The sequence below is a fragment of the Sapajus apella genome, unplaced genomic scaffold (genome assembly GCF_009761245.1).
Source record: "Sapajus apella isolate SASKATOON/1434 unplaced genomic scaffold, GSC_monkey_1.0 scaffold49, whole genome shotgun sequence".
Lineage (NCBI taxonomy): Eukaryota > Metazoa > Chordata > Mammalia > Primates > Cebidae > Sapajus > Sapajus apella.
The window spans coordinates 2,406,083-2,421,496 of record NW_022436989.1 but is presented as its reverse complement, the minus strand read 5'-3'; the positions used below and the strand labels follow the sequence as shown (position 1 = coordinate 2,421,496).

The 15,414-nt window shown below is 37.4% G+C and overlaps 1 protein-coding gene across 1 annotated transcript in view; it reads right to left on the bottom strand.

Moving 5' to 3' along the window:
* Positions 1-15,414, bottom strand: part of SMYD3 (SET and MYND domain containing 3) — a 709,642-nt gene that overhangs the window by 550,973 nt on the left and 143,255 nt on the right. Inside the window, exon 2 of the mRNA XM_032242383.1 lies at positions 14,729-14,792. Coding sequence (XP_032098274.1) covers positions 14,729-14,792 — 64 coding nt within the window. The remainder of the gene's footprint in view (positions 1-14,728; positions 14,793-15,414) is intronic.

Sequence of the window (15,414 nt, the reverse complement as noted above, 5' to 3'; positions counted from 1 at the left end):
GTTGCTCTGATCTTTCTGATAGGTATTTGGTAATGAATATCAAAATTTTAATGTGCATATTGTTTACACAGAAATATGATTCATAATCTATTTTTTTAAATTAAATGTATAAAGAAATAAATTTTAAAATGTTCCAGCCTAAGCAACATAGGGAAATCCCGTCTCTAGAAAAAAAACTTTTATTTAATTAGCCCAACATGACAACATGCACCTGTATTCCCAGCTAAACCGGAGGCTAAGATGGGAGGATCACTCCCAGTTACACAGTTTTATTTCCCCCCGGAGACCTGGGTCTCACTCTGTCACACAGACTGTATTGCAATGATGTGATCACGGCTCACTGTAGTCTCGACTTCCCCTCTTAGCTATATTCACATCTGTTCTTCTTAAATGAATGTAGTACCAATTAGGTACACCTTGCATGAAACAGGTGTTCAATACATATTTTATGATTTATTCTAAAACCAGTACCATTAAGAAGATAAAATTTACTATATATTATCATTATTTGAAATTAATGCCATCCAAAAGAAGAAATGAAAGCAGACTCTCACAATTCTTTCTTTGACCAGTAAGAGATGGTCTTGATTACTTGATTATGAAAGGAGTGTATTGATGTTACACTAATAAGTGAAAATCAATTTATTTCTTTTTTTTTAACACAAAATAACATTTGCACTATAATATTTCCCTCTCCTTTTTAGATACAAAGTCACTATTGCTCACTCAAGAATCCATTTAAATGCTGTTACACATTGAGTTTTGGTTGGAGTGGATATCCATTTTAGGGCAGCTCATTATTGTATGGCATAGAGTGTAAGAAGGGTCATCCTGTATTGAACCTAAATTGGGTAACATACATCTAATTCATGACATAAGCTCACCAGGTATTTATACTATAAGAAGACTAGATTCAAAGATCTGTAAGGCAGTCTTCCAATGATAAAATTCTATGGTTCTGTAATATTCATTCCTAACAAATATCTGAATTATGTCAACAGATTTAAAACCTGCTTGGGTTAGGCTTATAATCATTGAAAATTTGCAACACTGTTTTTCTCAGATATTTGGTCATTAAGGATGAAGAAGCTGTAAGAATTTTTTGAGCCCACTTATTCAAATTTCACATAACTACCATTAACTAAACATCTTCTATGTGAAATATCACAATGATTTTTTTCCTACATATTCATGACTCAATCCACTCACAAACAATCATCTACAGAGATTTCCTACGGGCAAAACTTAGGATAGTTGAGCTGCCATGCAACTCGCAGAAAAGAAAAGATACTCGAGTTTTCCATTCACATTCAGTCTGCTTGATAGCAAATAATACCTCCTCCTTGATCCCTGAAATGTAGTCCAATATTGAATTACAGATTGTCGGATGCACGCAGATCTGAAAAGCTGGAATCTTGGAAAAGAAAACTGGAAGGCTAAGAAGGCCGTCTAACAGCTACAGTTGACTGACAGGTATTGATTAAGATCTTGCAAAAAATCTCTTTAGAGCACACTAGAGATTAGTGGTAGACATTAGCCATCACTTTAAAAGCTTACTGAATACTGTATCAAATGTAGAGCAAGAGCATCTTCTCACAAGTCTTAATCAAACCAGATGAATAGGGCCGAATATAAAGAAGGAACATGACATGAAAATGGTCTTAGGGCATAAAGTTGACAAGAAGGAGAAAAAAAACAAACAAGAATAAATCATTATTTCTTAGGAAAATGGGAATTGCGGTCTCCTGTTACGTGAGGAACCTATAATATGAGACAATAATAACAATAGTGGCCCAAAAGTAAGTCAATCATCATCTAGTGCAAGTTTCCAAAAATACATGGCCCACAGGTAAAACTCATTCTACATTTTTACATTCATGTAAAATACAAATTCATATACATTCTAATTCATGCTACATTTTTAGTAAAATTGTACACTACAGGAATATAGCCATATTCATTAGTTACATTCATTCATTTCATGCTATATCAGAGTTGAATATGTATGACAAAAATCTATGGCCCACAAAGCCTAGAATATTTACTGGACAGTTCTTTACAGAAAAAGTTAGCCAATCCTTGATCTAATGAGAGATCATATGAAGATGACATGACTTAATTGATAGTTTGGTTGGAGAGCAAAATAAATCATACACTTCCACAGACTTCCAATCTTATTTGGAAAAAAAACATCTATGCTAGATTAATCAAAATACCAACACCAGCTTCTAGCAGAATACGGTAGGTGAGGCACATGTATTTTATTTCCTCAATGCAAGTAATTATCAATTTTTTTACTCCCAAAGTACATGGAACAGCCATCAGTGGATGAGTGGCGGGAAGGGGTGTGGTTGGCCTCATCTGAGAGTAAAAAAGTGGTGGTAAGAGGACTGGCTGCAGAAACAGGGTCAAAGAGGCCTCCTGTAGGGACAGTCCCATCAGAGCCATGTCTGAGAGGGAAGTCAGCCTGCCAAGCAGAACTCTGGCAAGGATCTAGAATCAGAGACTGTACATTTGGAGAATGGAATTGAAAAATAGATGACAAAAAGAAAATTAACCAAAAGTCTGTATACCAGAGTCTCAAAACACCTCTTCCCTACTTTTGGCTTGATTTTGAGTAAGCAATGGAAGGTTAATGTGCAAAAATCTTGTTGAATGTGAAACTAACATTATCTCTGATCCAGATTATCGCTGTAGCCTCCTATTTGGTCTTCCTACCCTGACCCTTAACCTTCTAGAATGGCTTCTTCAAACAACAGTCTAATTCTTTGAGTGGCTTAAAAAATGTGATCACTGTATTACAGAAAAAGAAATAAAATCAATGCACACTTAAGGGCTCTGTGGTGACCAGTATTTCAAACTACTTACCTGAAATATAATTTACATTATTAAATTATATTTAGGTTGGTACAAAACTAACTGCAGTTTTTGCCATTACTTTTAATGGCAAAAATTAAAAGTAATAGCAAAAAACCACAATTACTTATAATAAAATGTATCTGTTTTAACAGTATAGTTTGGTAAGGTTTTGTTTTTTTGAGAGGGGGTCTCGCTGTGTTGCCCAGGCTGGTCTCTAACTCATGAGTTCAAACAATCCTCCCACCTCAGCCTCCCAAAGTGCTGGGATTATATGCACATGCCATCACACCCAGCTCTAATAAGTTTTGATATATATATATATATACACATATATATATGTATGTATGTATCTCCAAATAACCAACACCAAAATTAAGCTATAGACATTAGTACTACCCAAAAGTTCCTTTGTGCCCCTGATACTCAAGTCCTCCATCCCAAGTAACTCAGTGGTCTCATTTCCATAATTATAAGATTAGTTTTGTCTAGTCTAGAACAGTACTACTTCTTTCAGTCTGGCTTAGTTCTCTCAATACACTGTTTCAAGATTCACTAACGTTGCACATGCATCAGTAGTTTCTTCCCTTTTTTTTTTTGAGACAGAGTTTTGCCCTTATTGCCCAGGCTGGAGTGCAACGGCGAGATCTCAGCTCACCACAACCTCCGCCTCCCAGGTTCAAGCAATTCTCCTGCCTTACTTCCCTAGTAGCTGGGAATACAGGTGCACACCACCATACCCAGCTAATTTTTGTATTTTTAGTAGAGACGGGGTTTCACCATGTTGACCAGGATGATCTTGTTCTCTTGACCTCGTGATCCACCTGCCTTGGCCTCCCAAAGTGCTGGGATTACAGGCATGAGCCACCACACCCAGCCAGCAATTTGTTCCTTTTAATGGACAAGAAATAGTATAGTATGCATCTATTTATTCATTTACCTGTGGATGACTATTTGACTTGTTTCCAGGTTTGGAACTTTGAATATTCACGTACAAGTTGTTTTTGTAGACATAAATTTTCCTAGGTCTTAGGAAAATAAGAATAGAATTGCTGGGTCACATGGTAAGTACGCCTTTAACATTATTACAACCTGCTAAACTTTCCCAAAGCATTATAACGCTTTACATTCCCACCACCAGTGAACAAGAGTTCCAGTTGATCTATCGCCTTGGCAGCACTTGACAAGGTCACTCCTTTCCATTTTAGTCTTTCTAGTGGGTGTTTAGCAATATCTCATTATTGTTTTACTTTTCCTTTCTCTGATGACCAGTGATGCTGAATATCTTTTAATGTATATCTTCTTAAAGTGTCTATTCAAATATTTTACCTGTTTTACTGGGTTATCTTACTACTGAATTATAAGTATTCTTTATAAATTTAGGATACAACTTCTTGGTTGGGGAGAGAAAGAGAGAAGAAGGGAGAAAGAGACAAGGAGGAAGACAGAGAAAGAAGGAAAGAGGGAGAGAGAGAGGGAAATTTCAAATATTTTCTCCATGTCTGTGGTTTGACTTTCAATTTTCTTTTTTTTTTTTTTTTTTTTTTTTTGAGACGGAGTTTCGCTCTTGTTACCCAGGCTGGAGTGCAATGGCGCGATCTCGGCTCACCGCAACCTCCGCCTCCTGGGTTCAGGCAATTCTCCTGCCTCAGCCTCCTGAGTAGCTGGGACTACAGGCACGCGCCACCATGCCCAGCTGATTTTTTGTAGTTTTAGTAGAGACGGGGTTTCACCGTGTTGACCAGGATGGTCTCGATCTCTTGACCTTGCAATCCACCCGCCTCGGCCTCCCAAAGTGCTGGGATTACAGGCGTGAGCCACCGCGCCCGGCCAACTTTCAATTTTCTTAATGAAGTCAAGGAGCTAAAGAGTTTAACTTTGATGAAAATCAATTTATCAATTTTTCTTGGATGCTTAGTGCTTTCTGTGTTCTACTTCAGAAACTTTATATAACCCATATCCAAAGAGTTTCTCCTATGTTTTCTTTCAAAGGTTTTATAGATAGTTTTAGCCTTTAAGTTTAAGCTTACTAAATCTTATTAAATGTATTGAAAAATTGTTTTTACTTTTATCATTTATTTTTCCATGTACATATTCAGCACAATTTGTTGAAAAGACTATCCTTTCACTATTGAATTATGTTGGCACATTTATTGAAAATCAATTGGCCACATATGTGTAGGACTATATTTTTTTATTTTTGTTTCTGAATACAGGTTGAATATCCCTTATTTGAAATGCTCAGGACCAGAAGTGCTTCAGGTTTTGGATTTTTTTGGATTTTGAAATGTTTTTATTATACTTACTGGCTGACATCCCAAATCTAAAAATCCAAAATCCAAAATACTCCAATGAGCATTTCCTTTAAATGTTTTGGATTTTGGAGCACTGCAGATATTTGGATTTTGGATGATCAACCTGAATTATGATATGCTGACATTTTAAAAGCCTTTCTGACTAAGGAGAAGACTGCTCCTCCCAGGGCCAGCCAATTCTAAGAAATAGCAAAGAGCTCAATCCTGAGCATGCCTTTGATGGGCAAACTAAATGATCCAGAGCCATACTTGTTCTGTCTGGCCCTGACGCCATAGGAGGCAATATTCTTCTGCCTTAATCATCCCAGGGCCAGGTACCAGGCAAATAGAGACCACCCTTTTGCCCCAAGATCCCCCGATATTATTCAAACTAGCCAATCCTAAACTGAGAAACACCTGTGAATGCCACAGTCAAGGGACAATGGCTCACCAAGAGCCTGAGACCTAATCAGAGAACTATAGAATAGTCCCTCTTCTCTTACGTCTTATCACCACACTATAAAGGCCTATTTACAGTAGTTTCTTTTACATCATGTCTAGCTGTAAAGAAAAAATTATAAGACATACCATATTAGTACATTCTCATGCTGCTATGAAAAGAATACTCAAGAATGGGTAATTTATAAAGGAAAGAGGTTTAACTGACTCACAGTTCAACATGGCTGTGGAGGAAACTTACAATCATAGTGAAAGGGGAGGCAAGCATGTCCTTCTTCATATGGCAGCAGGAAGGAGAAGTGCCCAGCAAAGGGGGAAGCCCCCTTATAAAACCATCAGATCTCGTGAGAACTAACTCACTATCAGGAGAACAGGATGGGAGATACTGCCCCCATGACTCAATTATCTCCACCTGGTCCCGGTGCCTACCACGACACATGGGGATTACGGGAACTACAATTCAAAATGAGATTTGGGTGGGGACACAATCAAACCATGTCACATACTGAAGGGCAAAATATATAGTTTAAAGAGACAGTGCAAGCATTAGTACCAGAGTCAGATATGGCAAGGATGTTGGAATTATCAGACTAGAAATTTTTAAAAACTATAATTAATCTGCTAAGGATTCTAATGGAAAAGGAGATAGCATGAAAGAACAGGCAGGAGATACAAGCATAGAAACAGAAATTCTAAGAACCGAAAAGAGCTGCTAGATCAAAAACACCAACAAAAATAAAGAATGCCTTTGATGTCTTACAGGTAGACTGGACATGGCCAAAGAGAAGAATCTCTGAGCTGAAAATATTTCAATATAGTAACCACCAACATTAAGAAGCAAAGAGAAAGAAGACTTTATTTAAAAAAAAGAAAAAAAAGCAGAATATCCAAGAACTGCGGAATGATTACAAAAAAGGTATAAGATATGTACAATGGATATGTCAGAAGAAGGATAAAGAGAGAATGGAACATAAGAAATACTTGAAGTAATAATGACTAAGAAGTTCTCCCAGATTAATGCCAGGCACCAAACCACAGATCCAGGAAACTCAGAGAACACCAAGCAGAATAAAAGTCCAAAAATCTGTATTTAGGCATGCCATTTTCAAACTACAAAAAATCAAAGATTTTTTTTAAAATACTGAGAGAAGCCAGATTTTTATAGCTAAAGATAAGCATGTCTGTTTTAGGTGTTCACAGATACTGAAATGGTTTCAGTCACATGTCATTTTCTGAAAAGCTCAAAATACTTGAAAGGTGTGTGAAATGATTTGAAGGTCTGTACCCTCCAAAACTCATGTTGAAATTTAACCACCATTATATCAGTATTAAGAGGTGACGCCTTTAAGAGGCTATTAGGCCATAAGGGCTTTGTCCTCAAGGGCATGATTAACTATCATTTGATGCCCTCTTGTCTCTGTGCCCTTCCACCTGTGAAGCCTTCCACCATGCGATGTCACAGCAAGAAGGCCCTCACTACATGCAGCCATCATAATGTTGAACTTCCAAGCCTCTAGAACTGTGAATCAATAAATTTCTGTTCTTCATTTATACACTGCTGATGGGAATGTAAATTAGTGCACCCACTGTGGAGAACAGTTTGGAGATTTCCCAAAGAACTAAGAGTTGAACTACCATTTGACCCAGCAATTCCATTACTGGGTATATACCCAAAGGAAAATAAGTCATTCTACCAAAAAGACACATGCACCTTATGTCTATCCCTGCACTGTTCACAATAGCAAAGACAGGGAATCAATCTAGGTGCCCAACATTGGCGGACTAAATAAAGAAAATGTGGTATATATATATATACACACCATTAAATACTCTGAAGCCATGAAAAAGAATAAAATCATGTCGTTGGGCCTTGCACAGTGGCTCACACCTGTCATTCCAGCACTTTGGGAGGCTGAGGCAAGTAGATCGCCTGAGGTCAGGAATTCAAGAACAGCCTGGCCAACATGGTGAAACCCCGTCTCTACTAAAAATACAAAAATTAGCCAGGCATGATGGTGGGCACCCGTAATTCCAGCTGTTCAGGAGGCTGAGGCAAGAGAATCACTTGAGCCCAGCAGGCAGACAGAGGTTGTAGTGAGCCAAGATCGTGCCACTGCACCCCAGCCTGGGTGACAGAGAGAGACTCCAACTCAGGGGAAAAAGAAAAAATCATGTCTTTTGCAACAACATGGATGCAGCTGGAGGCCATTATCCTAAGCAAAGTAGTACAGAAACAGAAAATCAATTACAGTATGTTCTCATAAGTGGGAGCTAAAACTGGCTACAAAGTATATAAATACAGGAACAATAGACATTGGAGAACATAAGGAATGGAAAAGACAGAAAGGTGCAGGATTGAAAAACTACCTTTTGAGTACTATGCTCACTTCTTAGGTGACAGGTTCAATCATACTCCGAACCTCAGCATCACACAGGATGCCTTTGTAAAAAACCCGCACATGTACCCCCAGAATCTAAAATAAATGCTGAAAACAAATTAAATAAATTTGAAAAAATAAAAATAAATTTTTGTTTTTTTTTTTATAAATTACCCAGTGTCAGTTATTCTAACAGCACTAAACAGACTAAAATAAACACCATACATATAGAGGAACAAAGAATCACAGCCAACTTTTCAAAAACCATGTACAAGAGAGTGAAACGAAATAAAGTACTAAGAGAAAAAAAAAAAAAACTACTAATCTGGAATTCTGCACCCTGTGAAATTACCCTGCAAAAGTGAAGGAAAAATATGGACTTTTTCAGGAAAACAAAAATTGAAGAAATTTATTGGCAGCAGATCTGCCCCCACAAAATGTTAAAAGAAATTCTGTAGAGAGAAGAAAAATGATAAAGGTTAGAAACTCAGATCTAAATAAAGAAAGAACAAGAATCAAAGAAGGAATCAGTAAAGGTAAAACAAAAACTTTTTTTATTCTTATTTACCTAACAGATAATCATTTGTTCAAAAGACTACTAATAGCATCAATGTATTTAATTATGTATGCTTATGTATAAGCTAAGTAAATGACATAAGAGAGGGAGCAGGGCCCAGGCACAGTGACTCAGGCCTATAATTTCAGCATTTTGGGAGGCCGAGCCAAGGTAGACTACCGGAGCTTAGGAGTTTGAGATCAGCCTGGGCAACACAGAGAAATCCCATCTCTACACAAAATACAAAAGGTAGCCAGGTGGTGCACGACTCTAGTAGTCCCAACTATTTGGAGGTTGGAGGTGGTGATTGGGGAGGGGCGGGGGGCAGTGCTGAGGAACAGGGATCAGTTGAGCCGAGGAGGTCAAGGCTGCCGTGAGGAGTGTTCATGCCACTGCACTCCAGCCTGGGAGACAGAGAGAGATCCCATTTCTAAAAAAAATCTTTTCAGGCCGGGCGCGGTGGCTCAAGCCTGTAATCCCAGCACTTTGGGAGGCCGAGGCGGGTGGATCACAAGGTCAAGAGATCGAGACCATCCTGGTTAACGTGGTGAAACCCCGTTTCTACTAAAACTACAAAAAAATTAGCTGGGCATGGTGGCGCGTGCCTGTAGTCCCAGCTACTCGGGAGGCTGAGGCAGGAGAATTGCTTGAACCCAGGAGGCGGAGGTTGCGGTGAGCCGAGATCGCGCCATTGCACTCCAGCCTGGGGAAAAAAAAAAAAACTCCCTCTCCAAAAAAAAACCTCTAAAAAAAAAAAAATCTTTTCAAAGAGAGGAAGCAGGAATAAAAAGTATATTGTCATTCTAACTCTACATGTAAAGCAGTAAAGTGTCATTTGAGAGTAAACTTGGGTTCACTGTAAATGCATACTGCAATCTCTGGGGGCAATCACTAAAAAGATATATATATATATATATATATATATACACACACACACACACACACACACATATATATATATGATATGCTAATAAAGATAAATAAAATCATACAAAATACTCAATTAAAACCACAAAAGGCAGAAAAATAGTGAAAGACAACAATCGGAACAAAGAACAGGGCAACAAATAGAAAACAAATATGATAAATATTAACCCAACTATATCGATAATCACTTTGAATGTCAATGATCTAAATGCATCAATCAGAAAACAGGGATGGTCACAGTGGATCAAGACACAAAATCCAACCATGCATCATCCACAAGAAGCCCATTTTAATATAAATAGATTAAATGAAGATGGATGGAGAAAGATATACCATGCTAACACTAATCAAAAGAAAAACAGAAACAGCTACATTCATTCTAGATTTCAGGTTAAATGTCACTTCTACAGGAAACCCTTCTGTATCCACCTACTCACAGGTGAGTTTGTGCTCACCCCAATCACATTCAATCATATAATCATGGGCATGAGTCACTATCTCTCTACCCTATAACCGAAGTTTTATCAAAGTCAGGATCTTATTTACTTGCTCACTGCCTACTACTTATACCAAGCCCCAGAACTTACAGCATAATAATCACTCTAACTCCTGTGTAGAAAATAATTTAGAAGTTGGAAAGAATCATAGTAACAATGCAGCTAATCCAGAAAAGAGATCATGGTAACAGGTAATACTAGAGAAGCTGGCGAGCAGGGAACCAATTCAGATCTTGAGGTGGTAAAATCAGCAGGACATAATGATTAAATGATGTGTGGCCAAGAAAGGATGAGAAACAGAGGTGGCACCTGGCAACTCAGACTGCTGGGCGACTGGAGAGACTGTTCACCGAATTGGAAAACATGAATGGAAGTGGGTCTGGGGGAAGATAATGTACTCTGATTTAGATACGTTACACCAGAGACACCTGTGGAACAGCCAAGTGGAAATCAAGAGGAAGGAGGCTGGAGATGGCGTCTTGAGAATGATTAATATACAGATGCCACTTGAAGTCATGGGAGTAGATAAGATCACTCAGCAGGCAAAGGTAATGTGAGAAAAGGAAAACTTCCAGCCTCCAGACACTTGTGGAGGTCAAAAACTTAAATACAACCAAATCATTTTAAACTTTATGTAGCATTCCTTTTGTGTTTACAGTTAGATACAAAGCTGACTTATCTACAGTACATTCCATTTATAGTCTATCAGTTTGAGGCCTGGCACAGAACATTTATAAAATAAACAAAACTTGACTTCCTTCATTATCACTGCTTTGGGTATGCTAGTCTAGAAACCAGCTTATTAAATCACTCTGTTAAGTGCTTACTAAAGTGGAATTAATTTTCTGCCCATCAAAACTGAATCAAATCATTCTACAACTAAGCATAAAATGTAAACCCAAAAACATGATTTACATTTTTAAAGAGATCTATGATTATAAATACAAAATAGAATTTGTATCTGCTAATAGAGTGCTTTTAAAAAGTATATAAATTACAATTTGATGTAGTGCCTAACTGCTTATTTGCTCGGCAATTAATTCATTCAATTAGAAATGTATATATTATAAATCAAATTAAATCCTGAAAAGGTAAATTAATACTTGATGAATTACTTGAAATTGACTTATCTGCTATCACTATTGTTTCCTTCTTTTATTTTGAAAATGCTTTTTTATTAAAAAAAAAAAAATGTAGCCTGCTCCTCCTCTTCTATCTGATAATCATGTGTGAGGTTTTATTTACGCCAATAAAGAAAAAAACACTGGATCCTCCTTCTATTAAATTATACAATCGCCACCTCATAATAAGGTATAGACAGGAATATAAAGCCACTGACGACAAAAACATTTTGACCAGTAACAGAAACAGTACTGTACACAGAGGTAAATACATATGTAGATGTGTACACTATATATGATGTATAGACCAATAGTTTGGTGTATATCCTCCATCCATAAAACAGACACAAATGGATTATCTCTGAAAAACAGAAGTAGCAGTGGGAGAAGGAAGGTGGAAAAAGACTTTTATGTTTTACTCTATATGACTTTATATGGTGTTAATTTTTATAATAAAAACAGATCCTTGTATTACTTATGTTTAAAAATGAAATGTGTGCCAGGTGCTGTGGCTCATGCCTATAATCCCAGCACTTTTGGAGGCCAAGGTGGGTGGATTGGCTGAGCTCAGGAGTTCGAGACCAGCCTGGGAAATGTGGTGAAATCCCATCTATACTAAAATACCAAAAAAAAAAAAAAAAAAAAAAAAAAAAAAAGCTGGGTATGGTGGCGCACACCTGTAGTCCCAGCTACTTGGGAGGCTGAGGCACGAGAACTGCTTGAACCCGGGAGATGGAGGTTGCAGTGAGCTTGAGATTGCACCACTGCACTCCAACCTGGGCGACAGAGTAAGACTCTGTCTCCAAAAAAAAAAGGAAAGAAATGAGAATACCGGTAGCACTGACACATCATCCTGTGGGTACAAGAGACATGTTACGCCCTGCGATACCCCAATCGCCTCTCTCAGACAACTAGATGGCATGGTCCCACGCATCAAATGCTAAGCTAGTGAATCAAAATCATGTACCCCTGGGGTATACATATTATGGATTTTATGCTACAGATTTACATCCTCTATATCAATTTCCATTCCAAGTGCTTTTGCATTCTGTTCATTACTGTTCACAGTTCAGTCTGTCATTTAATTTTGCACAGCTTTGTGGATATCCACAATAACTACAAATGTTTAATGCTATATTTTAAGGTTGAGATAAACACAGCAGTTTCAATGCATATGTTCTGGCCAACCTTTAACTCCCCGTCCACACACATACAAACACATACTCTGGCTGTTACATATATCCTCATCCTACTGGCTGTTTTCCCAATACCTTCTACAGTATATCTGACAGTGACATTATTATTGATGCTACAGTGAACAGCTAATATATGTAGTAAAAACACATGCACTACAATGAATCAAAATGACATACCTACCCACCAAACTCCTGCTACTCATTCTAATTAGATAATAGCTTTTTTCTTGAGTGTACTACAAAAGGATAGAGTTGCATTAGAGGAAAAATAACGGTAAAACAGGGAAAAATAAAATGTTCTGTTAAGTAAACTGCTTATTAAATGTTTTATTAATAAACTGTTTAGGTCATTGAGATTAGAAAGCAAGTCTGCCTAGAATCTGTCACTTCTCTGTTTTCTGTTTAATCTGAAGTTCCTAGAAAGAAATAGTTCAGTTTCACGTGAACAAAACACCTAGAACATGCCATAAAACAATATTTCTGGAACTAATACTATCTTAAAAGCAGTATTAATGTTCCACTTTTTGCTTTTAGTTATTATTGTTGGTAACATTCTTACATAAATCAGGGATCTTTCTAGCTTCAACAAAATTTTTGTTTAAAAAAATGAGGTGGAAATAATACAAGTGTTTAAAAATTTCCTATTCTATTTTAATTAGAAAGTATTATACTGGCTGGGCACAGTGGCTGATATACCTGTAATCCCAGCACTTTGGGAGGCCAAAGCAGGAGAATCACTAGAGCTCAGGAGTTTAACACCAGCCTGCGCAAATAGTGAGAACTCATCTCCATTAAAAGAAGTTTTTTAATTAGCTGGGTGTGATGGCGTGTACCTATGATCCCAGATGCTCAGGAAGCAGACGCAGGGAGATCGCTTGAAGCCAGGATTTCAAGGCTGCAGTGAACTTGATAACACCACTGCACTCCAGTCCAAGAGACAAAGCAAAGCTATCTCCACAAAAATCCAAAAGCCAAGAAACAAAAGAATAATACAACATATATTGAAAACTAGACCTAATCAGAATGTTTGAGCAAGAACAAAATCTAGGTTTAAAAGCGCAGTTAAAAGTCTGAATATCTGGGTTTCATTTCTGAAACATCAGAGCCTACTAGTTATAGAATATTTGGCAAGTTGGCTGTCTCTCTCTCCTCATTTTCCTTATTAATAAAATAAGCATAATAATAGTACCTAATTCTCGCAAGACTCTTGTAAAACCAAATGGAATAATACAGTGCCTGGCACACAGTGGATGCCTAATAAATACTAACTCTTATTATTAGCACAGATTCAGAACTGAGGCCCAGACAGTCTGTGTTTTCTCTGAGATAATTTAACCAGCAAATGTCAGAATTAGCATGAGAACCTGGAACCCCCGATATTTTTTCAACATTTGATTTCTTTTCCATTAAAACCACTTTTTCTGTAGTCTCAAGAAATTAGTTTCAAAGGAGAAAACGAGAGAGAAGAAAATCCCTGAGACAAGCATGTCCTAAATTTAAAAGAAGCAACTTTGGATATGTGTGTGCATATACAAAAAACAAGAAACATAAAGGATGAATGGAGGGTGGCAGTGAGGAGGCAAGTGACACAGACACAAAACCTCTAATTAGACTTTTTAATAAGATGTAACTCATTAGTGCATAATTACATTTCTTATTAAATGATTAATCATAAGGTTACAAGAAAAGGTCATGTTGAATGTTAATTATACATCCTTTCAAGAATTTCAAAGATGTTAACAACAGTACTCGTAAATTAGCTCAAACTCTTAGCAGAAAATTTGGCATTATCTTCAAAAATTCAAAAAGCATATATCCTTTCAACAATAAACACAATAAGAATCTACCCTATTATTAATTTGCAGAAGTGTACAAAATAGGATGCTAGGTGCATTACTGGCAATACCAAATATTAGAAAAATTTTAAGTATTCATTAATGGAGAAATTATTATTATGGTCAATTCATATAATGAAAGATATGGGATACAAAATGTTGCTCTAAATATATTGTTAAATGAAAAACAAAATCAAAGTACATGAGAATTTGTGCCAGATTAACCTGTATTTGTTTTTTTAAACATAGGATATAAATATACAAATATATTTGCACAAGCAAATGCTGCAAGGACACATGAGAAACTTAACAGTGACTGTCTGTGGAAATGAGAATTGAAGTCAGGAGGCAGTAAGATAGGGAGGAACAGACATTTACTTTCGCATAATAGACTATACACACACACCCAATTTTTAACCATATATACTTAACATTAGTTTTAACATTTTAACATCCCTGGCAACCTGTGTCACTTAGCAGGTCAATAACAAGTAAAAATAAGTTAAAGGTTGTAAAGAAATAGACATAGGCCAACAGGTATAATGAAGGACGAATTTAAGAGTAAAGAATATGAAAGCTTCACTTACATGTATAGCTGCAAAGTCTTACCTGACACTTAGAACTACAGTATTTGGCAACGCGGCATTGAGAGCATCGCATCAGTTTTTCCTTCCTGTGGGGGGAAAAAAATTATTCTGCATTAAGAAATGAGCGGAACACATGCTACACAGCTGAAGAAAGAAAACATTAAGTCAACATATGGACATCAGTATGTTCTGCTAACTCCATTATGTACAATCCCATAAGATTTTGATTTTCACATTGATGAACATCCTTTTGAACCTTCATTTACACAAAACCTTTACTTACACAAAAACTAACATCCTTTGGTCTGACAGAAGATGACAGAGAAGAGGCAGGACTAGCTTGCGGCTCCCAATGGGGCACAGAGAGCAACGTGCGGAGACTCACATTGTCAATTTTTGATCCAAGAACACAGCAACATCCAGGTAAACTGAGAGAATCCACACACTATTTGAAGGAACTGTATCGCCACTGCAGGATCCCTAAGGCTCTGAAAAAGTGAGTCCCCTTGCTTAGCAGGGAGTCTGGTGGTCTGGGGCAAGTTCTCGGCCACAGTCACCAGCTGCCTGGAAACAGACTCTGTGCTGTTTTGGGGGCACAGTGGGAATGAGACCAGCCTTTAGGACTATGGGTTACATGGGAGTGGAATGAAGCCTGTGACTGCCAGCTTTCCCCCACTTCCCTGGCGACCTGTGTGACCCAGCAGAAGC